At 38.5% G+C, this 25609-nt stretch overlaps 1 protein-coding gene across 5 annotated transcripts in view; it reads right to left on the reverse strand.

Annotated features, from left to right (window-relative positions):
* Positions 1-25021, reverse strand: part of TBC1D15 (TBC1 domain family member 15) — a 36858-nt gene extending 11837 nt beyond the window's left edge. The window contains exons 1-12 of one of the 5 annotated variants that reach the window (XM_074162722.1): positions 21146-21225; positions 20665-20671; positions 16197-16295; positions 15888-15962; positions 15024-15162; positions 13201-13411; positions 8244-8346; positions 7072-7269; positions 5274-5402; positions 4478-4581; positions 4087-4181; positions 1705-1821 (exon numbers count right to left, since the gene is read on the reverse strand). In XM_074162722.1, coding sequence (XP_074018823.1) covers positions 1705-1821; positions 4087-4181; positions 4478-4581; positions 5274-5402; positions 7072-7269; positions 8244-8346; positions 13201-13411; positions 15024-15162; positions 15888-15962; positions 16197-16295; positions 20665-20671; positions 21146-21156 — 1288 coding nt within the window. In that variant the 5' untranslated portion in view covers positions 21157-21225. Of the gene's footprint in view, positions 1-1704; positions 1822-4086; positions 4182-4477; positions 4582-5273; positions 5403-7071; positions 7319-8243; positions 8347-13200; positions 13412-15023; positions 15163-15887; positions 15963-16196; positions 16296-20664; positions 20672-21145; positions 21226-24939 lie in introns of those variants that run through there. The other 4 variants (XM_074162713.1, XM_074162731.1, XM_074162741.1 and 1 more) reach the window with 4 other exon arrangements.
* Positions 25022-25609: the final 588 nt, after the last annotated feature.

Consider the following 25609-nt stretch of genomic DNA (forward strand, 5'->3'; position numbering starts at 1 on the left):
AGCCCAACTAAGAAGAGTAGAGGACTAGGATTTTTAGAGCTCATTTTTCCCCTTCTTCCTGACTTTTCCAACTACCTTAACACTGATGCTCAGGTCAGCTTATCTACTGGCCTATTGCTGCTGACATCCTTAAGTAAGGGAGAACATGATTTATGTGTATTTCTGTCATCAGTGGTTGGTTCAACATGACATTTCTCAGACTCAAGCTTGGCTGATTCAATTTCTTAACATTGTAATTAATTATAACTGAGGAACTGAAAAGAGGATTCGAATCAATGACTGAAAATATGGAGCAGATGTGAGAAGAAAAATAGAACAAGGAACAGAAAACAGGTAAATAATTAAAAGAAAAAAAAAAATCTTTATTCCCCTATACATTTAAAAATAAATGCAGAGAAAATTCTGTTTGAGACAGTTTCGACGTCTCTTAAAGACTAAAAGCAGTTTCATTAATACAGACTTGAGAATCCATTCCAAAAACTATTGTATTAACAGCTGTTCTGTCCCCTCCCCTATTTGGCAGTCTGTGGCATTATTCGGACCCATTCGGACAATGGCAGCATTGTACCAACACTTGAGTAGCTTAGAAGCCTCGGAGAGATACAATGTCAAAAGTACTATATTTCTATTATTCCTGCTTGTTTATAAAACAGAAGACTGCATATATTTAAGACACCTAAGTGATATTTTTAATAGAGTGGGTGGTAAATGTGCTTTAATTTCACTTATCACTGTGTGTTAATGCAGGTTGAAGCGTGGAAAAACATGCGGAACAGAGCTACATGTTTAAACACTCTCGATCAGCTTTAGTTTTCCCCTTGTTTTTGAAGCCAAAGATCAAGTCTCTCTACAGACTTGACAGAAAGGACAAAAGCTGACAAGTACGACCACTCTGCAGCAAGTTTACTAGCAGCTAAAGATTTGTTCCTACTATTTACCTTCAAAACCTGGCACAAAGTGGGCTTTAAGAATCCCAACATTTTTCTGAGACCGGACACCCCCCAAAAAAAAAAACCCCAAGGATACAACAGCCAAATTTCACACCAGGGAGGAGGGAGGAATCAGCTAAAAGTATCTTTTGGCTCCCTCCCTTCCTTCCAAGACAATTAACAGAAGCCAAGACTTAGACATCTTGTATACACTGTGATTAAAACTAGATGTTATACGCTGTTCCTTCTGCAACAGATGCATACACTAAAGTGTAATTTTTGACAGACTGTTAAGTGTACTCCTCAAGAACAAGCTTTAAAAGTATTCCTAAGAAAATCCATGTTTACAAACAGCTGGTTCAGCATGCTGAGCTTTAATTACAGAAGTGGCAGCTGGTTTATCATTTTAATTGATACGTCAGTCTTAAAAATGGATATAACACTCAAGCTACAAAGACCTAAACCTATTTAAAACTCTGAAAAGCAAACTTGATTCAACTCTAAAAAAAAAAAACCCAACAGTAGGGCTACAGTGAAGACAAACTGCCACCTCAGCTGATGAATTCAGATGCCTGTGATAAGCCTCAGATAGAAGACAGGAAGAAGCAGGATGAGAAACTGAACAAAGTTATCTACATTATTAATACATAAATCTTGACATTTACAAAAAGCATTGTAATCAATCCAAGTTGAATTGTATTAACAGGTCTTAACATAAGCAAAGCTGCGTATCAGAAACTAAAAAGGCTTTTACATTCAGAGGAACACAACTTACCCAAGTCGAAATCATACATGCAATAGGTCATCAAAATATCATGAAGTAAAATCAGTCCTGGATTATCTTCACCTTCATAGAATTTATTTGTGCGATCTGTCCTGTTTACATCTTTTTCTAAGAAAACAGTCCAGATTTAAAAACATTTTCAAAACAAACATTTTCATTCTACAAAGCCAGCATTAAATGAATTCAGAATGTTCTTAAGCTGCTGATTTTTTCCTCAAACACTGTTGCAAAGCTTTGAAGTGTTTAAGACAACTGCATAACCAAATGTCATTTCAAAATAAAGAATATTTTAAAAGAAAGAAAATCCTTCCTGCCTGGAATAAAAGGATTTGCTTATAAACATATTTTAAAGGTTTTTGCCTTTTCTTTTTTTAATACTTTTTATGGGAAAATTCTTGATTATAATTCATTGAAAATTTACTGAATTTCACTGAATTTTTTTAGAGTTGGAAGGGACCATATAGATCATCTAGTCCAACTCCCCTGCTGAAGCAGGATTGCTTAGAGAATGCTACTCAGGACTGCATCCAGGCGGGTCTTGAAAATCTCCAAAGAAGGGGACTCCACAACCTCCCTGGGCAACCTGTTCCAGGGCTCTGTCACCCTCACCGTGAAGAAATTCTTCCTCATATTCGAGTGGAACCTCCTATGTTCCAACTTGTGCCCGTTGCCCCTTGTCCTCTCACTGGGAACCACTGAAAAGAGTCTGGCTCCCTCCTCCTTCAACCCACCCTTGAGATACTTATAGGCGTTAATAAGGTCTCCCCTCAGCCTTCTCTTCTCCAGACTAAAGAGTCCCAGCTCTCTTAGCCTTTCCTCATAAGGGAGATGCTCCAATCCCTTAATCATCTTTGTTGCCCTTCGCTGGACTCTTTCCACTAGTTCCCTATCCCTCTTGAATTGGGGAGCCCAGAACTGGATGCAATACTCCAGTTGTGGCCTCACCAGTGCAGAGTAGAGGGGGAGAATGACTTCCATCGACCTACTAGCCACACTCTTCCCTATGCAGCCCAGGATTCCATTGGCCTTCCTGGCCACAAGAGCACATTGCTTGCTCATTGTCATTTTGCTGTCTACCAGGACTCCCAGATCTTTCTCTTCGGAGCTTGGCTCCAGCAGGTCCACGCCTAACCTGTATTGGTGCCTGACATTCTTCTTGCCCAGGTGTAGCACCTTACACTTTTCCCTGTTGAACCTCATGAGGTTCTTCCTTGCCCAGCTCTCCAGCCTGTCCAGGTCTCTCTGGACACTCTGGACACAAAATGTTCTACACTTACAGGGATTAAGAACAATTTTATGTGAGTTTGCCATGCAATGCCATTTATGAATACTTATGTGATGTCACATAAGCTATAGTAGGAAAGTTACCACATGATCAGCTCAAAAACACTGTGATAGGTGACAACAGCATGTTTGTAAGTTCTGTTTAACAGCTTCCTATAACTCAGTGAGCTGAAAATGCCTATTTATCAGGCAGTTTTCAAGCCTCAAAAATAGCAGGCACATCGCATACACTTTAAAAATGTGAAATGCAAGATTGATGTATTGAAATAAGCAAAATTTTGAGTGCACTTTAATAAAAATAGTATTTTTTAGTTGTCGATTTATTTTAGAACATAAGCCTAATAGTCATTTACATTTCAAACACTTAAAAAGGAACAGAACTGCTTCAAGAGAAACAAAACTTCAGCCTTTTTTGAACTCTGAATATATTTTTTTCTGTTAACATACACACTCTCTAAAACATTAGTCTAATCTTAGTAGATTAGTAAATTTTCTCAACCCTTTCAGCTTGCCGCTTGAGTAACCAGATGAAATAGATTTAGTCCATATCTCAGAATAACAAAAATTTTATCCTATCTCCTGAATCTCTATTTAATAATCCTAAACACTGGTGTCCAAATTTCATTACCAAAGAGAACTGAAGACACAAACTGCTAATATGCAGCAGAACTTGATGAATATTTAAAAACAGGTATAAAACCCCACAAGTCAGAATGCATATAAACAAATCCCTGTAAGAAATTTAAAAATGTAAACAGACACATTTTCACATTCTTGTTGTATGTCATTATTTTAATGGCATTCCCACTAAAACTACATCATGAAATAACACAAAGAGTCTTTTGTAAAGGAAGATAAAAAAATCCAGCCATTCTGTAACACTAACATGTAAACCTCTGAATTACTCTGGTTAAGAAAGTTTTAGTGTTAAGTATATAACAGAGTTTAGACACCTCTGAAAACAGCAACGTTAGTTTTTAGTGCCTCTTCATACAGGTTACTCAACGGGTTACGTTTTTTCAACTTCATATTGAATTGTACAAGTGTATGAACTTGTGCAGTTAGGTAAGTTTCTAAATCTAAATTTACCTATAAGACTCCGGTAATCTCTTAATCTTGAATTTCGTTTCTCCTGTTCCTCACTGACAGATTTCCACTGCAGTTTCATCCTGAAATATTCATCCCTGGAGAAAGATAATTTTGAAACCAAAACTATGTTACTACATTTCTTTCTTATCTAAGCATTCATTCATTCCAGTTTTAATTTGGCATAAATAGGATAACTAAACCCTGTTTATATAATATTTTTACTTTAGTGCAACAATCCTTTTAAAGAAAGTCTCACACACTTCTTTGCATTCAACAACCTTTAGCAGCTGTCTGTCAAGCTTCCAAAAAAGCTTTCTACATCATTACATGCCTTAATAAAAAATGAGGTTTTTTAATTTTTTTTTTGTAACAAAAACCCCACTGTACTCACGTTTTCCTTTTTTGCAGATTTGCTCTCTCTTCTTTAGTGCTATTCCAAGGAAAATACCCCAAAAGAAATTTCCATGCCTCTTTTCTTAAAGTATGGCAGAGACCCTAGGGAAAAATGGATATGAGATAATAACAAAAAGACTATTTAAATTTTGTGAGGAAACTGTCCTATAGTGATACAACACTTCTTAAAGTAACAACTTAAAAGAGAATTTTTATAAGTAAGCTGCTTCTTACATTGTAGCCAAATCTTATCTGCTAACTAGGTATCACACTTGGAGAAAACAGGAGGAAGAGAATATGATTAGGCAAAAAAAACTGTAGAAACACTGGATTCATCCTTAGAAGATGAAAAAGAAACTTAAAAAAAGATTTTTCTTTGCTTCACTGCTGGAAATAAAAACCTTATGGGCATCAGAGACTTTAAGAAGCAAAAAAAGTACCTTTAAAATTTATATATTTAAGCATCATGCTGCCTAACTGCCAAACTTCTGGTCTCACCACAAACTGATTTTGAGGACTAGACTTCCATTTATTTATTTTTTTTAAACAAATACTTTCATCTTACAAGACGTAGCCAACATGCAGATGAATCTTGCAAGCAGTCAAAAATACCAGCGTCCACTCAAGGTCACTATTTGTGAAAAATCTTTCCAAGTAATGTTCATGATTTGTAAATGACAAAAATGTACTAGCTGAATCATATCCCATTCTCATCAAAAGAGTCTCATTCAACTGCTGAAGTATAGTCATGAGAATGAGGCATAGGTCTTGTTGACTTTAGAAAACTAAGTTACCCCTTTGAATATCGATCGCCTTATGGAGTCGACATCTAAAATTCTTCCTTCAGAATCCATATTCTTAGCCCATTCTTCAGGCGACACAGGCTCTCTTCTACTAACTTCAGGCTGTTTTCCGAGATCGATCTGAAACACAGGCAAATACATTATATGAATCCCACTGAAGTGCTTCAGTAGTTTTAAACAACTGCACAAATAGTACTAAGCTTGCCACTTGCTTATATTCAGTGCAACTATACTGCCACATGTGCACACCTCAGTTAGCATTCCTCTAAGGATATGGGGCTGTGTCCACATTAGCAAGTAGCATGGACCAAGGCAAGCAGATCTTTAGCGCAAGACACTGTGCTGAGGACCTGGGTATACATGTTAGTATTTCAGATTTTGGAGGAGGATGTACATGTGTCTTAAATAACCTTCTACCCCACAAAACGCCTCTGAACTAGCTCCCCATGGACTCAAAGTCTCTATGCAACTAGAAATGTATTAGGTATGTGCAACACAGCAAACAAGACAATAGGGAGCTTCACTTTGAAAGCACATTTTTAATACACACTAGCACATCTTAGAACTGAAGAACTACTTGTGTTCAGAGATGATACGCCCACACAGACTGCACAGTGTGACTTAAAGATCAATTTTAAGTACACTGTCTGTCATGGCTTGGGCCGGACTGACCACTGAAGCAAACGACAGATGCTCTCCCCTACCTTTCTCTCCAAGGAGAGGAGGGTAAGAGTGAAAGAGACTTAGGAGTTCAGAAAAAACTGCCTTAAAAAATAACCAAAACCCAAAACAAGACTACATGCGCTTTCAGAACTCCTAACACCCAACAAAGCTTCAGTTTGTGGCTAGTCTCTCTCAGTTCCCAAATTGCAGGTTTAAGCACAGCAGAATTCAACATAGAGTAATTCCTTACTTTCTAAAAATATTTTGATGATGGCAACCACCAAGTCAATTTGTGGTGTTTTACCTCTTTAGAAGTCAGAATTTGCCAGATTAAGATATATAGAACAGTATTATTTTAATTATGTAGCATTCATCATACTTCTTTTGTCAAGAAATTAACTGATTGATAGACAGCAAGTTCTTAGAATTACATAGTTCATACAGCTACTGCTAAGTTATTAACACTATTTTGAACTCAAGAAAAAAAATAACATTCAAAATAGTTTAACACTCTAAAAACGTTAGCTGCTTAAATACTAATCACAAGCATTTAAAAATAAACGTTTTCCACCAACCTGTAAAAGGCACCAACAGGAGCCCACACAAAGTGATTCATGATCCAATTACAAGCTCATTGTAGATTTGGTTCAATTCATACTTAAGCCTGTACATTTATACACCCTAGACAGTAATCATCCAATTAAATACTTTATTTTAATCTTCTTAGCCCTCTTAAAAAAACCTGAAATGTTCAAGTCATTAGCCAAGAAAGTTGGTTACTAACCTGTATACCTCAATTTTACTTAAATATAGCTCTATCTGACCAGAGGAAACACTAAACATGAAATGGGTCACTTTTCCGGGCACTGACTCTAAGATAACGTTCTCGTTTCAGTAACGACAAAACTTTCTTTCAAAGCAAAACTCCTATTTGCAGGGATCAAAGTTACATATTCTAGAAGTAGCTGATAATGATCTTACTCTTGTGAATAAATGGTAGGGCAGCATACAATACAATCGTGAGGCATGAACAGTATAACTCACAAAGCTTTGAGTCCTACCACTCCTTTAAAGATGTGCATAAAAAGAATCGATGCATCCGTATCATACTCATTTACACACTCACTCGTGTAATGACTTCAAATCCTGGTTCTTCCTGCTGATTTATCTTTAGCCCCGGAATAGCATCATTGAGAAAGTCTGCCATTTCTGATGGTGGTCGCCTTTGAGTTGAAGGGTCACTTAAACGGAAACTGTCAAAAATATAGTTTGTGACTTTGGAAAATCTTCCCATTGTTACTGTGTATGGATCTTTCTTCAGTTTCTGTGTTATAAACAAGTAAAATACAAAAAGCCTCAGATTATTTGGAATTCTTGTACTCAAAGAAAGCAAAAACAACAGGAAAACTATTGTAGGTCTCAACATATTGAAGTTTCATGTATCAGTAGTTTCATACAGTACATTCATCACAAAATTAAAAAAAGATATCTTAAGTATTAAGATAATATTTCTGATCAATTTGAAAGACTGCATAGCAGTGTACTCAGTAAGCCTGACATCCACATAGAAAAATGGATCAGATCTACTGCTTAATTTCCAGTGATTAATGCCACAAAAATGTCTTCCTTATACCCAGTTTCCCTACATTCATAGAGAAAACATCTTGAATCATCATGTACTCTGCTAGGAATCTCACACAAAACTTCATTTGACAATTAAGTTCAGAAACTAATGTAATTCACTCATGAAGATCTTCTTTAATTAAACAAATCAGTGGGTCTAAACTCCGGCCTCATTCAAGTCACTGGAAATTTTGCTGTTGACTTTCACGAGTCAACAAACCCCACCAAACGATAAGCAGTTTTAACATAAAAAGAAGCTTTTAGGCGCTATTGTGCTCTTTGCTGCTCTATTTCCAGCACCTCTTCAAAACTGTCAGAAAACATCAAGGAAAAGAACATTTTGTCAAGGAAAATCTAGAAAATTCTAATTAATACATTTTGATAACTCCTAACATTTTTTTCCTTCTTCCTCTTTCTAAAGCTATCTGTACCAAAACATACAGGATCACAGACAACACTAACCTGAATAGGTTTGAAATAGTACCACAGGGAAGTTAAGAAATTATTAGAACATATAAAATAACTTATAAGTGTACTTTCTATAGTAAGCATTTGTTTTAGGATACAGTCAGTGCTTCTACAACAGCAATCATTCAGAGAATATTTGCGTGACGTGGTAGGGCGGGTTTTTTTAATAAATGTCTTCAGAACAAAAGATTCAAAGATAATACATACTTGTAACAAGCCATATGATGGTTCATCAAAGAGATTTTCAAAAGACTGAGACAGAGACTTGTTCTGTGAATTCACAAGAAGAATCCGTTTATCCTGTGGAGATCTGGAAAAAAAAAAAAGAATTATAAAGGGTTTCTGTAAGTACTACCAGTTCTTCCTGAAATGTTTTTAGAACATTTACTGTTTTATCAAGTCACATTTCAGGTTATGTGCACAGAAAGTAGGTTTCATGCAAGATTGCTCTTAGCTCTTGGCGCAAGTTCACAAGCTGACACACTACAAAACAGGACTTTCATTTTTCACAAGATTAGTCATCATCATATTAATTCGGAATTGTACTCTTTCATTCTTTGAAAAATCATGATGCTATTGAGAAGTTACTCTGGAAGATAACTTGTCACCCACATGTAAACAAAGTTTTCTTCAACTATAATTTTCCAAATTTGACAATGGACAAAAAAGATGACACAGGAAATGAAATTTAATGAGACACGGTCAGGCTCAACACATACACACTGAAACTCCTTTAACATAATAGAGGATGTGAAAAGAGTCCATGTTATCATATACAGTTAAGAATTTCTTTCTACCAATTGCTAAATCTTACATTAAGGCATCCTGTAAAACATTACATTAAGGAATACAAACTGCTTTTCAATGTATGAAAGCACATTAACAAATTCCTAACAAACAGTATTACAACAGCTACTGTCAGAATAATGCTAATTCATACTGATAGGAGCTTAAAAACCACAACATCCATTGTACTGTGAAACAGAACCATCTCAGTACAGCCCTGCAAATGTTTCTGTGTAGACTCCAAAAGCTAAATGAACACAAACTCTATTTGGCCTAACTCACTGTATTTGAACACTCTTGTTCTTCAATATAACATTTGCTTCTCTGACAGGCTTGCACAGGCAGATGAAAACGGTAACAAAGACAGTAGAACCACGCTGCTCCTAGTATTTAATCTGTTCTTTTGCTCTCACCCACCCCCCCCACCCCATCTTCTCCCCTCCTCTGGCAGATACCCCATCAATTCATCAACCAGCTCCTGAATCACCCATTTACAGCTCAATATGTGACAGAAGAGAGAACAGCTCAGAAGCCAGAATGACATTCAAGCCTTGAGTTGGTGGCCAGTCAGAAGAAAGCCAAACACTTTACCATCTGACTCTAATCCATCATACAGACTTACATTTATAAAATACCTCTCTACTGCTCTCTCCCAAAGTTTAAGTCTGCTATATCTAGTCTTTGAAAGAAAAATTACTTTTATTTTTATTAGTACCTGCATCATCTACCATGTTATTAAAGTCAAAGATAAGAACTTTAATAAGCCTTATCTCTCTCCCATTCCAACAGGACAGGACACTGTTAACACCAACGGATATGAAATGCAACAAGAGATCTCATTTTGAGACAGCCAGACACCACAGTCATAGTTTTGAGGCAGCAACAGCTAATGAAGTTCAACTGGCTTTGGCTAAAAAGCAGCACAGGGGCAAAGGCTGAGTCATGTATTATGTTTTCCTTAACTAAAAGAAAAAAAAACATCTTTGTACCAAATCTCTACTTTAATTAAACATTCTCTCTGGACAGCCAGTTGGGTATCAACAGCTACTTGGGTAATGTTCAAAACAAATTTGTGAACTAGACATTTTATTAAACACTTACTCATAATACTGTGAGTTAGAAAGTGTCATCCCTACGTGCAGTGTTTTCTCAATATTAGACTGGTGCCACCAAACTATGAAGCACAAACTTTAAAGCAACAAATTACAAATATTTTGTTCAAATTTAACACGCTGATCTCAGCAATGACATGACATTTTGTAAGGTATGGTGTCAGGGAAGGGCAAAAACTTTTGAGGTAACAGGAACAAAGGAAGAAAATACCTATGACAAAGATATTTTAGAGAAAAGCTAAGCTTTCTGCCTTAACATCAATATCCCATGATATTGATATAAATAAAATATCAATATTTTACTAATATTACTAAAAACCTCTATAAACTAAAGGTTGGGATAACAAGTAATTATGCTGCCAAGTATTTGCTTATGACATCCAGAAAGCTGAGTAAACGTCTTTTCCTAAAAGAGGTTGTGAGCTTCGATATATCATGAACTAAAGCACAAATAACCCTCAGGAAACAACTTATATGGCATATTTGGTTTTTGCTTTCCTTAAAAAAAAAAAAGTCATCATAATTCAGGACCACAAAAGAATTTTGTGCCAGAAGCACAACTTAACTGGAAGACAGGAATTTAAGTAAGAAAGCTGAAACAAAGTTCCTGCTCAGCTCAATGTTTAACTTCATTCAAATTTAATTTCCACAGCTGTCTCAGCTTTTAGCTTTAAAGTTCCCAAAGTATCTGCTGTTGCATTCATCAATTTGAGGTGGCGATATTAAGCAGCTCAGCATGTCCTGAACGCTAACATCACCTCAAGTTTCCCTGTCTTACCTTAGCAGAGAACTCCATCTGATAAGCATTCCTGAACCCCAAGAACACAGCTGCTGGGTCAGACTGCACAAACTCTACGCCAATGCCTTATTTTAAAATCAGACACACGAGGACATGACTGCCTCTCTTCACACAGTTTTTTCCCCACCTGACTGCTACTGGTTTGCACTGTCCTAAGAGTAATGTCCATATCACCTGGCAAGAGGCTACAAAGGACAAGAACTAAGAATCCACTGGGTCAAGTAAAGGAAGAATGGCAAGCACCCACTCACTCACCATGGACTATCTGAAAGAGACAGTGTTTGAAACAGGACCCAAAATCACTATCCATTTCACTTTCATTCAGTGACTTGCCAATAAGCATTAATTTTTCATAGCAACATGGAGTATAATTTTTTGCAGCACATGACTCAATAAAACTGGAAATAATGCCTGTGAGTAACACAAACTACCTAACATTACATGCGGTAACAAACTGACAACCAAATGCTGGACAGAATCTAGGTGTCTGACTTATAGGAGCTTAGGTGTCCAACTTCATAAAATGGTTTTAAATATGCTGGTATGTTAGTTTAGATTCCTGCAGGTTTTTTTCCAAAACTTTCAACTATAAGGTCCAAAGATACAAAAAACTTCCTGAATATGAAAAGACAAATACACAGCAGAGCAGTGTCTTGTAAATATTTATGCTTTTGAGCAAAAAATTTTAAATATAAAATGAACTTAGACCACGTGTCTCAACATTAAATACATGGAACTCCAAAATTAATGCAAGTATAACAGATCTGTAGTTGCAGCACTACATTTTAATTATCAACTTTTCCGTTGCTTATTGCTTTTCATATGTGTGTATATATATGTGTGTGTATATACACACATATGCATATTCAAATAAGCTCTTTAAATAGTGGCAATTAAAAAACCCAGCAGCACGAACTCATTAGTTCTAAATTGCTTTTGTTAATGCCTCAAGAAGGCATAAGGGAAAATCTTCTAAAATTTTAAAGTTTTTAGTTGACAGTTAATCCCAAGAACAAAGTTTTGATTAAGTCAACGCAAACCAGTTTGCTACACTGTCAAGTGCACTCACTAGGCCTACTTAAGACTTGGTCCTGTTCATTAAGTATATGTTACGGGAATTAGTAGTGAAGAACTAGCAAAATTAGGAAACAAAATGAAAGAAGTTTTAAGGGAGAACTCAAAGGGAACTTAGAAGAAAAAACTCAGGATTTAAGATGAAGTTGTCATCCAGGATTTGCTAATCTACAGTAGTACAGAGAATATTCTTACTTACATCTTTATCTTGTCCCCTATGGCCTCTCCTTTGCTCTTCTTGAATTTTCCCCTTAAAAAGCTCACATACAATGCTACAGCCAGTACCATTTCACCAACTGGTCACACTGACCACACTACCTTCTCCAAGCAGTTGAAAACTTCCAATTATCATCAGCTTCAACACTACATCTTGACACTGTCAAAGCCTTCAAAAATTAGTATTACTCAGCAACAGCCATCCCTGCTTGTCAAAGGCAAACCTGACCTCATTGATGCTACCAACATGAGAAGAGCCCTCTGTGAGGATTCCCACAGCCATTTTGCTATCCACCTTCAAATCTGTCACCCAAATATTATGTTCCAAGTGATAACAAAACACTTCTGAGAACAGAATACCTGTTACACTGATGTTACACCTGTAACAGGTGTATCTGTTATACTTTATGCTCTACCTACTCTTATTTACCCCATTGCCTTCTTAAATTATACTTATGCCTACATGGTGAGAGCGAAACATTTTATTTTATTCTGCATTTATGCTACGCCAATCAAAAAGGCTTTTATCCAAGTGACAAACTTAGAGGTAACGCAAAATATATAACACAATATAAATACATAACAAAAGCCAAGTATTTAACACCATGATAGGGCCTCACTATGTTTACATTCAGAAAGTTGATCTGAAGAATAAAGATTAAGTGTGAAACACTCCCCACAGCAAGAAATTACAGAGGAACAGAATTCCAGGAGAAAACTTTTATATACAAATTGATTTAGTTGACAGTACTATAAGTTACCTCACACACTGATGTCAATACTCAGGTATTTCACATAAAGTAGAAGATCTCAGATTTTAACACAGATTATCCCATTTAATAGAAGTGGTTCATGAAGAAGGATTTAACTCTACACTGAGTGTTCATGAGAAGCCTCTGTACCCACTAGAGGGTGCTACTGGAGTATTATGGAGCTAATAACTCTTCAACAGATTCTAAACAAGTTCATAAATTGATCCAACAATTTTAAAACTTCAGCCTACATTCTGAATGCATATGTGAAATTACCATTTCCGTCACCTTGAAAATTGCTTCTACTAATAAAAAAGGGAAGAGAAAATACACCATTCAACATTAATCTGAAATTAATTACAAAATTAAAAAAATAAACCAGTAATCCATATTTAAATCAGAACTAAGGGTTGTCTGATACTTACTCATTGAGCACAACATGCTTTTCAAGGCATTTAATCAATAGCTTGCTATCTCCATGATGAAAGTGAAGAGCTGGAAGCTTCACATCATCCTTCAGACAGAACACTAAATAAGACCATCCCATGCCTTCTTTGTTTTGTTTGATTGATTTCAGATCTGCCAAACTGAACAGGAACGACCACTTGCTTTCTCCATTTGCATGAGCTGTAACATCTTAAAAACAAAACCATCACATAATTTTAGTTTGACTTCCAGTTTTAGAAGTTACAAATGCATGATATTTGTCACTGTTCCTAAAAAACAATCCCAAACCCAAAACCCAGCATTGGTTCTGATAATAAAATGTATCCTGTAACTACTGTAACTGTTATTTTTGGATTTCTCTTTGTGCCCCTCGCCTTCTAAAGGCTTCTACAATACTGAGCAAGTGCTTCAGACTGCTCCCCTAAAGCTGTCCCTACAGTTTACAAAGTGATCCAGGAGTTAAACGTACAACTGCTGTATTAAGTTCCAGCAGCAAGCTGAATCCCACCAGCATCTCCACCAGGAACTACTAAACTAAATGTGATATACATTACAATACTGTATGCTATGTATTGCACACAGTATTAGTCACGTATTGTAAGACTACTACCAAAGTAAGGGAGAAGGAATTGAAAATCTCCCCACTCACCCCTCTCTCCCATGTATACAGCATGTATATACACTCTGTGCAAGACTATATACATTTAACGAGAAAGGATTAAATATTACTTTACCAGAGGACACAAATTTTCCAGCATGCCTAGAGGGAATCTGGCAAACCCCCTGGCCTGCCCCTATCAAATTAGGGCAACTGGAAATAAGCAAGAAGTGACAAAACCATAATCCAAGTCAGTAGTGCTCACTGACACCTGCTTGGATGAAGATGTACTCGGATGCCTAAAGATAAAAAAAAAAACCCAATACAAAGCAGCAACGTAACAGACCATCCTATGCCAGATGCTGGTGTTAGCTTTATATGGTGCTAGCACTAAAAGCTCCTCTCAAACACAGTATTCTGGGAGCAAGGACTGTGGCTTTACCCCAAAAAAACATTCATAATTTTAAGTCGAAACCCTGCACTCATACATGACATAAATGACTTTTAAAACCATCCCAGATATGGTGAAACAAGCACAATGATTCCCAGTTATAGACTAAGAAATAATATGGGGAAAACAAGTATTATAAAGAAAAATACCACAGGAGAATCAGAGAAAAAAAATTACTTGAGAATCACTGTCCTTTCCCCCCCCCCCACTCTTTTTTTTCTTTTTTACAACATATCTACTGAGACACTATATCAAAAAAGGTGTAGCTATAAAATTATTTTGTTAAAGTAAAAGAGATGCTATAAAAAGACCCATGTACCACATAACTGTACATTTCATCTCCCCCTGCTGTTGCAGTATGGAAAAGCATTTGAGTAGTAAATTGCTTATTTTTTCATTTTCCTTTCTAATACGGCATCTAGTTCCAATTCCGTTTGTTTGAAAGAATGCAAGAGCCCAAAACAGATAGAACTGCTACATCATCTAATGATCGTCACAGCAAGAAGTTAGATTTAACATTTATTTTCAATACAATTCTCCAGCAATTTAAAGAAAAAATTAGATTGGAGGCAGATGGCAACTATTCTATTGTGAATTTTTATTCCACACCCAGAGATTCACTTCTTACCACAAACAACTCTCAGCTTTTCAATTCCTAATAAAATTCATTTTACTGTCTGTAAAAGGCAATTCTTCAGTTACAAGTTACCATAAAGAAAAAACAAAACTCCCACACTTATTTTTTTATGTACCTCCATTTGAATGATGCTTCTTTTTAAAAGAGACTGTGGTGACCATGTCCCATTCTGCTTCATAACTACTTGGACGGTCTGCTCCTCGGGAACATTTTTCTTTAGGAGTTTGAGTCCACTCCACAACAGAACTGGAATCCTGACAGGGGGAAAAAAAAGTGACTATCAAAAAACAAGGCATGAAAGTTGAGCTAGTTTCTCAGATTCAACAAGAATAAGCATCTTCATTTTCACAGATTAAAAGAATCTGTAGTATTAAAATCCTAAGAAACATGATACAGTTCAATTCAGGAAATTTTGACTTAAGACTTATAAAAGAGGTTTTACTTAATAAATTCAACATGGTACTAAAATATCCTAGCCTCTCCTGCAGACTCTACCAACATAAACTTTTTATTTAAATGTAAAACTTAAATATTTCTTCTTCTTTACTCACATCCTTTTAATACTGCTTAAATACCACATACCACTGCATCTTGGAACTTACACAGACTTCTATTTTTATTTTGCATTAGAACAGTACCTCTTTGTTTTGAGTCTAATTACGAAGAGTGAATCATCAGACTACAACACAGTAGATCCAAGGCGACCAGTGACCGTGATACGCTTACTATTCATACAGATTGTCCCCTTTATTTTATATATGAACCAAGTGAAAACTAAATACAGTCACCTACACATATATCCCAATAACCTTAACTGGGCTGCAGTCCACAAATACAATTCCTACTTGTAGCTATTAATACCAATGATAATCACATCAATAGATTTTTGCTTCCAGTTATGAGATCATCTACGCATAAGTTAACACAAAATAAAATCTCTGGAGAAACAGAATGAAGAACACATAACTAACAAGCATACCTTTCCAGCACAGAGGATATTAGAAGTATCCAAAGTATCATCCAAGGGTCTCCAGTCTACTATTACTTCATTTTCCTACAATACAATCATTAAAAAATTCAACACTACACGAGAAAGTACATATCTCTATTCACTCACAGTATGACTATAGTGCAACACACAGATATATAAAAATGATGCAATGTCAACCATTATGTGACATTTGTTCATTTATGAAATCCTATACTTAAGACATTTAAGATTTGCCAAACACGTTACGTGCTTCATCAACAAGCATACGAAGTTTCCATAACTGTATTATGCAAATACCTTTTCTATGACACGTAATACTCCTGGTATTAAGCTGTCCTGGTCATCATTTTTTCCACAGGATGAATGTATGAAAACTCCTTCTTGCTCATATACAACCTATAACAAAGTGGGTAACACAATAAAAACAAGATTTTAAAATTGTGTCTCTCTCCTGTGATACTCATTATCATTTTGACTCAACTGTATAAATGGAAACGAGTAGCTCTGCCTTTTCAGGAGTTTTGTTACCGTTCCTTCCTCCTCATCCCCAAGATCTGAGTCCTCCACTCATGTAAATCAAGAAACAACAGAAAATGGAACCTGTTAAATTTACTCTAAGTAATACACTGACTACTATTACCTCACCAGTAAATCACAAAAAATGCTTTCAATACCTAGTATTTTTTAAATCAGCAGGCAGAGGTTCACATGGAAATACTACACAGCTTTGAAAATATTAAAAAGCTTTCTCAAGTAGTCTGCCTTTCCCCCACTAGCCATTTAAGCATATTGAAATTATAGCCTTAATTTAAATTAAAAAATGGATGAACTCCACCAAAACTGCAGCCTTAGATTAAATAATGGTCTAATCCTACATTCAGGGTGAATGGCAAAAGTTCCATTTCAAAGGTAGAATGTGACAGTCAGATAAGAGAGGCTTGTAGGAGTACACGCTGCCAATGTAACTTTTGCATTTAAGCATTTACAAAACTGTTCACAGCATTCTGATCATGCTCCTAAAAAAGAAATATCTGAGAATTCTTGGCTGTCAAAATTCATCTGGCTCTTCAAAGCTACATGCTATACATACTCTTAAAAGCTCTATAAACAACATAAACGGGTTCCATTTTCAACAACTCTCTAAAAGAAGAGTGAAAAGTCCCTAACACACCAAACTTTGATTTTTGTGGAAGTGAAACACTGTTGTTTTCTGGTATTGTAGCACTGGCAAGCAGCTACTACTCAATTCAAAGAAGGAAAGTAACCTTAAATTACACATACAAGTAATAAATACTAAGGAAAGTATCAGGTTGAAAGACAGTATACCAGTAGTTGGATTTGAATAAAAACCAATCCATTGGTAGGCAACTACTGTAACACTGCGTAGCTGAACCCCACACACCATGTGGCCCACAAAGGTATTTGCTCAGTGCCTCCACAGCCCAACAATCAGGAAAATGTCTGGTCCGTCAGCACACATGGAAAACAAGACATTTGAAAACCAGGCAATAGCAGCATATGCTGCTGCTTGCCTAAACAGCAGGTTACAGCAGAACACATAAAATTATTATCTTGAAATAAGATGTGGGAGAACAGACAGCAAATGTTGGAGTACAATTAGAGGCATCACTAAAATACTAAGGACTTGTGAAAGGCGTGCACGCAAAATCTGTGTAGTGAGATCCTGGTACGTATGGAGACAGCAGAAGGAGCTAGATACGAGCACAGCAGGATAACGAGCCCATTGCTCCCTTATTAGCAGTTAAAAGTAACTACAATCCCCCAAACCTACCAAAACTTGCATCAGTATTACCTATCAACAACCCCTGCATAGCAAAGTAACATGATCTTCCTTAAATCTTGTTAACTTTTTGGCTTTAGTGACAGAGGTGTGTGACCTAGAAAGGCCTCATTATTCACCGTGTGGAAAGAATTCAAGGGTTTAAGAACGTCACATGTTCAGTTAGTTGATTATGCTTCTTGTATTATGAGACAAAAACAAGCTACTGGCTCACCTTATTTTTGTACTATTCATTATTTTACATATTTCATCATGGCCTTATTTTCAAAGGTAAGAAGTAGGTGGAGCCAAGATCAATCTTTCATTTTCTTTCTTTTCATATGATTAGAGACATCCCTCTTCCTCTAACTCTACACAATATTAATAAGCCCATCATGAAAAAAGACAAGTTCATGTTAATAAGTGTACACTACAGGTGATTAAATAAGTCAATATGCCCCTAGGATTTTAATCAAAACCCAAAGATATTCCTCACCCTAATATTACAGCCCTTCCACCCATCCAGCCAGTAAGAAACCTGTGCTCTGCACAGTCAACTGGCTGGTCATGGAAACAGAACCCCAGGGAAGAAAAGCAGCATATGTTGCTTAGATGCTTGAGGCCAAAAAAGCTGCTCAGCCGTTAAAGGCCTAACTACAGATTTAAACAGCAGGAGTTTTGTTTTCTTCTACTATCTATTTGCAAACATTTGTTGAGCTGTCCACAGAGATGCACGTTCCTCAGGTTTAAATGTTACTACATACACAAAAGCCAGACCCTGCTTGTCTCACAATAAAACACAAATGAAAAGAGAAAATAATTGTTTGTCAAAAGCACACACCAACACAACCAAAGCAAATGAAGATGTAATGTGACAGGAGCGAAACAACTTTGAGAACTACTTGATTTCAAACAAATTTTCATTCTGTCTTGTAGCTGTACACATACCAGAATTACTCAAAGGTTTTCGGACATCTTACTAGCTTAAAGCTAGTTCTATGCAAAACAGTTTCCAGATTTATCTGGAAATTATTTTACAGTATCCTTAAGTTTCTCAAATGCTTCAAATCATAAGCATGACTACCTGAGGAAACTTATCACTGTAAAAGCACTCAGTTGGCAACTTATTTCTACCAAAAAAAATGCAGAAAAAGTAGAGGAAAAAAGTTTGTATGATTCAAGTATTAATTTTTAATAATCTCAAAATATCAAGTTTGAAATAACATGTACCTGAGAAACTCATGTTCATACATCTTTCCTCCTTATCAAGCAAGTCCATACTTGCAGTCCGAAGGAATGACTTAAACCACATTTATTTTTCCATTTCTACAGAATTAAAACTTGCCTATTTGATTAAGAATCCTACCAAAAAGCAACAGTTTCCAAACGATGCTAAGCTACCTTGACCTGTTGGGTTATTTTCCCATACGGAAGTCAAAGGCAAACTCACAATTCATTCTAATCAGTCATTAAAAGCACTGTGCTGCACAGGGGCCACAGATATTCCATCTCATATACCAACAGAGTGTCTATAAAAACAGGGAGTCACAGCGCAAAATTCAGGGAATTTTCACAAAGGAATACTTGTCTACCCATCTATCATAAAAAGCAGAGGGAAACAGCAGGACACAGGCTCAGTTCACACGTCATGGCATACGCTAGTTAAGGTACTGGAAAGCTGTTCAAGTATTTATATTCCGTGTCCTGCAGACAATTATACAGTCCCAATGTTGTCCCAGTAACATTTTCTGAGAAATAAATGGTATCATTCTTAATACCATAAGGACATAGCATAGACAATTTGTTATCTCCAGTTTATTATGCTGTTTACAATAAGCAGTCAACAGGCGATGTTTGTAGCTTGTTATTGCCAGGGACATACATGAGCAGAAGGCCTTCAGCATACCACATCAACAACTACAACATATGCCAAAACACAAGCAAAGTTTTGGGATTAAATGTTTGCCATTTGATGGCAATTTACGGCCCTGTGCTACCAGCTAGTGAGAGATGACAACACTGCAACCAAAGACAGTGAGGTCTGGCAATAAAAAAGGAAAACTAGGATCTAGGGCTGCCATGGAACAAAATGGTCCTGCCCTCCTCACCCATATTTCCCACCCTACCTGTGCTGGGCACCTACGTACTAGCTGATGTCACGTGCACTGATCATTCATACCATATACTCTTCCTGCCACACATTCATACCGTATACTTAACCCTGTCACACACCAACAACCTGCCAAAAGCAGGACATCTCAGAGAATGGAGAAGCACTGCAACCGTCCCAGCTGGTTAACTAGTCCCATCTTTCAGACACTCCATACTCTCTCCCCGTCTTCTTATCCAACTGACTCTCCTTCTCTGCCAGAGAGTACAGCTCAGGGCCAACACTGCTCTGCCAAGATGCCATCCAGGTTCTCATGACAGATGCAGTTTGCAGCACTTAGACAGTGAATCAGCCACTGCTCTGGGGTCATAAAGTAATTATGGCACTGTGCAAATCCTGATTCTAACAATTTTTCAATAGCAGTTACTTCATTTTTGCCTAGTATTAAAGAATCAGGTAAAGGAGCTTGCTGTAAATTTAACAGTTGAAGCAGCAAGCAGGCGTGCTCACAAGAAAGTGACCAAGTAAGAAAGTCTGAATGCTCCACAGACTACAAATTAAGGAAAAATGTGTCTGGTCTGCAAACGTTAACAACAGATACAGCAGCTGCACGGCATCTTATTTTCAGATTCTGACACAAGGTAAACAGAACAAAAGATGCAACACGGTAAGGAAACAACTGCAGGCCAATAAAATAAACTCAATTCAGGCAATTGTTGCCCTGAGAGATCTTGCATCCACAAAAGAAAGTATATTAGTTTAGAGCTGTGCTTTAAGTTAGAAGAAACATAACCCAATTAACAAATCTGCATTATGCTGCTTTTATTTCCATCTCCCTCTTTGGGATAGCTGAGATTTCCCCAGAGCTTATTCACACATGCACTGCTAAACTGTGACTTGGCATGACAAAGTACCTACTGCATCAATAATCTGCTTTCAATGACCAGATGCCAGCACATTTGAGTGCTCTGCAGAGTGTCAAACTAACATTACTTGACCAACATGACCTTCTGCTCCACTGATGATATCCTACAACTTCTGGCATTTAATTTTTAATAAAAGTATAGAACCATACCCTTATATGTCTTTTGTTTGCTGACTCTATGGCTCAACCTTCTTAAGACAGTAAAATTTCACCACCTGCTAGTCTTAAAAGACTAGAAGTCTTACAAACACCATGTTTCTAAGCAGGAGAAAAACAATCCCTCATATATTGGTCATATTATGACAAATATGAGAAAGCGCGCAACGCAAACCACATATCGTAAGAAAGGTCTCCTGCTTCACAACAGTAAGTTTTTCACGTCTGCCTTATGTGCACTGAAGATTTCTTGAACCACAAAGTATTTCTGCTACTTATGCAACATCAGTGGAAATACAAGTCTATTCAGCGTACCGAGAGTAAGAGCTTGAGGTGGTAACAGACTATTTATACTGTGAACACCTCTGCAAGACAAATCTAATGAACAGAAAACAGAAAGAAAATACAGAAATTTCAGAATTATCAGTGAACTGCTTCACATCCAAGCATAATGAAACCTTAACTAAATTCAAAAGAGGCAAAGACAGGTAAAGGCTCCTGTTCACAAAGAAAACCTATGAAGTTCAAAATATTCAGAAAGGATTATGATTCTGTATATAGCAAAGGATAAAGGCTAAAAAAGTTATAATGAATATTTTAAATCAAGCGCTTAATAAAATGGTGCGACAATGCATAGTATAGGAGTCTCTGTGCCCCCAAATTTAACTAGTAGAAAGTGCAGCAAGACACTGCCTCCACCACAGAATACACAGTGGATTATTTTAGATGTATATATCTGCCAACAAACTACCTGAAGGATGCAAAGCCAATTTTAACAGACTGTATTTCAAATCTCTTTTGCTGGTCCTGGTTATTATAAAACAAAAACAAACACACAAAACTCAACAGCAAGCACACATCCCACCCCCTAATACTACCGCATTTACAACATTGTTTAGTAGTAGCTACGGTGCCACTCGAACACTTCTAGTTGCTGAACTGGCCAAACATCTGAGCTTAGATCTGAAACTCAGATGTTTGGTCAGTTAAAGCTCTGAAGCTTTAACTTGACGAGCAAGGGCACAGGCAAGTGAAAAATAACTTCTGTGACAGCCCATGTGCCAATTGGTAATGTAAGAAAGATCTAACAGCCCATGTGCTGAAAATACTCTGAACTCCAAGAGCTTAAAACAAAAATCCTTCCTGTCTTTAGACCTGCTGTAATAGTAGCCTATACACCAAGAGAATAAAATTGAAGTTTGAACTTCTCCCCATACACAACTTTTTACCTTAACATGGTTTACTGTTATAAGGTTTCCAGAGTCGGTTCTCTGAAATAAGGACAACGAACTGCTATTTGCTAAGCAACAAAAAGAGAAAAAAACATATACGTTCTTTCATGCATAAAGTCAAAAGCACTGAAAAATGAAAGACCTTTCTGCCAAGTTACTTGCAGGAAAAAAGCGGCAACTCTACGAAAGAGCAAAAAAATGAAGCTCGCACTGTTCTAGTGCCGATGGTCATTAATAAAGAATGAGTCGTGACTCCAGAACAGCATTAACTTAAGTTTTTCGGAACCGAGTTAACTGTATAGAGAAAGACACTGAAAAGAACTTTCCAAGCTATGAAACAGTAAGAAAACACAAATAGGACAAAAATCCAAGTGCAGTGTATGTACAGTTACATGAGGTAACCAAATTTATAATTCATATCCCACTAATGTATGGAGCAGAAACTACAGACAATATGAAATAGCTGAGCTGTAAATCCACTGATATTAATGATGTCTGGGAAATAAATAAAGTTAAAAAGAGGGGGAAGGTAAACAGGGTAAAAATATAATAGAAACTACAACCTTATATGGTTTGCTGAAAAAAGATTTCATGAAAGCTGAGACAATGCAGGCTATCCTAGCTGCTTAATATATTGCCATGTGCATTCCATGGGAATTACTTTGTGTAATATTTTGCAGAAAAGAACACATAAATTAAAATACATTACTTTCACGTGATAAGATCTGCCAAGTGAGACTAAAGCACCCCACAGACTAATGCCTACTACTCTCTTAGAAATCTACCTGAAACACCTCATTACAACCCTGCACAGCCAGAAATAAAAGTGCAATTAATTTAGGACACCCATAGCTTGAAAACACATTGAAATGCAAAATGCCTTAAGTGAGAATGTTGGGTCTATACCAACTTACACTGTGTTTATTCCACCTGGAGTGAAATTTCACTAGTTTTTGAGGCCTTTTAAAATCCTGCTGCCATCCAAAGGAACAATTTGTGATCCAATGTGCTACTTAGACCAACAGAAAAGCAACCCAGCCAAAAATAAGCACACACCGTTGTTTTTTTGGTAGTATTTCAGCTTGCTAAATGAAATCATTGAGATATCAAATAAGTACAGTATCCAAGCAAGCAGAAGTGCAACACACTGGTGGGGAGATCTAGAGAAGGATGGAACTGCTCCTGCTGAGCACAGGTGAAACTTCCAAACTGCCCAGCTACTTCATGAAGTTTGAGAAAACACAACTACTGGTTTCTTCCCTCTGTATCAAAAGAGACTGAATTAGAACTTGCATTAACAAGTTGCATTAGTACTGTGGATGTGGAATAACTGAAACGGAGTTTTGCAACATCTTAGAGATTTAGTTGCAAGCTAGCAGACTTTTTTTTTTTTAAACAACAAATACGTAGCAAATTTACAAACAACTAATCCACAACAGTTTTAACCTCTCGTATAAACTATGATAATACAGCTGCTTTCAGGAAAAACTTCCCGAAGAAGATTCTGATACAAACCTATGTGAAAAAAAAAAACCCAAACGCTGCAAAATTCAAATATTTACCATCATCCAATAAACTGCTGGACTAAGCTTAAAATGGACAAAACCAGAAGAGTAACTTTTCTCTGTATACTTAGAAACCAGATGTGCATAGCTAGAAACAGCTGGGAGGACAGTATGGCTATCTTTACATTTACAGCACTTGGCACTAAAGAACTTTAAGTTGTAACAACTTCAGCTGAACAAACTGCCTGCTCCACCAGTTCTAGTTGAAACAGATATGGTAAACTGGCACAAGTGAGATCTCTACTGAACTTTCCTGCTATCTAAATGCACTCCTCAGCTGAGATAGTAATTTTCTGCCGTATGCTGGAAAACCAAAACTGAAGACTATCACACTCTAACCCTGGCTACATACAGTCAAACACTACACTGAGATTTTAAATCCTAGATAAAGGATCCACGTGTCCAGGAGCCCGGAAGTTCAAAGTAACACTTTCAGAAAATGAAGTCACAGAATAAAAATATTTCTACGATAAAGCCATAGGGACTCGACTCGGGTTTGTTGTTCGGGGAGGAGGGAGGCAGAGATCGTTGCCAAAACCTTTCCTCCTGTGACCTCAAATCAGGACAGACATTTGAATCCTTGTCAAGCTCTACTGTTTCATTCAGGAACACTCGGGCATGGCTCGGCGGCATGTAAAAAATCTTTACGTTACCAAATATACCCGACCGACAAGGCTTTCTATCCACTCCGGGGCAGGCACCCGCACACCACCAGCGCGCAGGCCAGCAGAAAGGCCAGTAACGCCTCCGAGCCCCTCAGTGACAAGCGGCCACGTAGCCGGGACAAGTCTCGTTCCTCCGGTCCAGCCTCAGAGCCTGCTCTACACAGACCGGCCCCGGGGCTGCCCGCCTCCGGCGGACAGCGGCCTCTTCCTACACCAGAGCCGGGTCCCGCGTTCCGGGCCGGGCGGGAGACGCTGCGAGGTGCCGCCTCACCCACCCCGGGCAGGGCCCAAGTCCCACCCGCCAGCCGCGACCCCCCTGCCGCGCCCTAGACAGAGGGCCCATGGCTTCTCGCCACGCCAGGCCCACCCGGGAGCGTGGACGGCCCACCTCCGCAGGGCTCCGCGGCCCCGTGAGGAGACCCCGCACCCTCGGGGAGGACAGGCCCCCGCCTGGCCACACGCAGCGGCCCAGCCGCCCCTTCCCACGGCTCCCACCATTCAACGCGACCCCAGCACCAGACGCAGCAGGAGGCCGCCCCAGGAAAAGAGGCCGGCAGCCATCGCCGCCCGGGCCGGGCCGAGCCCAGCCCACCCTCCCCCCCGTTACCTTGCCGCTCGGAGGCGCCGCCATGTTGCCTACGAGTGTTTATGATGACGTTGCGCTCTTCACGTGCTTCCCCCGCCGCTCCACAACAACCCCCGTCAGCCCCTCAGAGGGGCGGGGTGGCGCAGGCGCACCCGGGCTCATCCTATCAGGGCAAAGAAGGGCGCGGCGGACGGCGACGCGCGTGAACGGCCCGGCTCAGCTGGGGGTGGCAAGGCCAGACGGGGAGCCCCGCCCCTCGGCGCGCGGCAGCCTGCGCGAGCGGCGGCCTCTTTACTTCAGGGGGCGCCGGCAGAAAAGAGGAGAAAATGGTGGTTTTATAACTTTTTCTTTCTTTTTTTTTTTTTTTATTCCCCCCACCCCAAAGGCTGTAGTTTTTTTCCTTGGTCTTTTGGCTCCTTTCGAATCCCCCGCACGCAGGTCCCTGCGGGGAAGCGGCTGGCCCCTGAGGCGGGCGGGCAGTCCCCGCGGCCTGGCTCTGGCCCGCCCTGGGCTGGGCGTCGCGCTGCCCGTGGTAACCCCAGGTAGGTTTCAGAGAGAATTGCAGTAAGGAGGCAGCAAGGGGAAGGCAGCAGCAGAAACGTGTAACCAGCGGGGGCACTGCAGAGCAGCCAGAGTGCCTGCACCTGCGCCGGGGATGGGGCCTCCACAGCGATGGGAGCGGTAGTGATCC

This window comes from Numenius arquata, chromosome 2 (assembly GCF_964106895.1).
Source record: "Numenius arquata chromosome 2, bNumArq3.hap1.1, whole genome shotgun sequence".
Classification (NCBI taxonomy): domain Eukaryota; kingdom Metazoa; phylum Chordata; class Aves; order Charadriiformes; family Scolopacidae; genus Numenius; species Numenius arquata.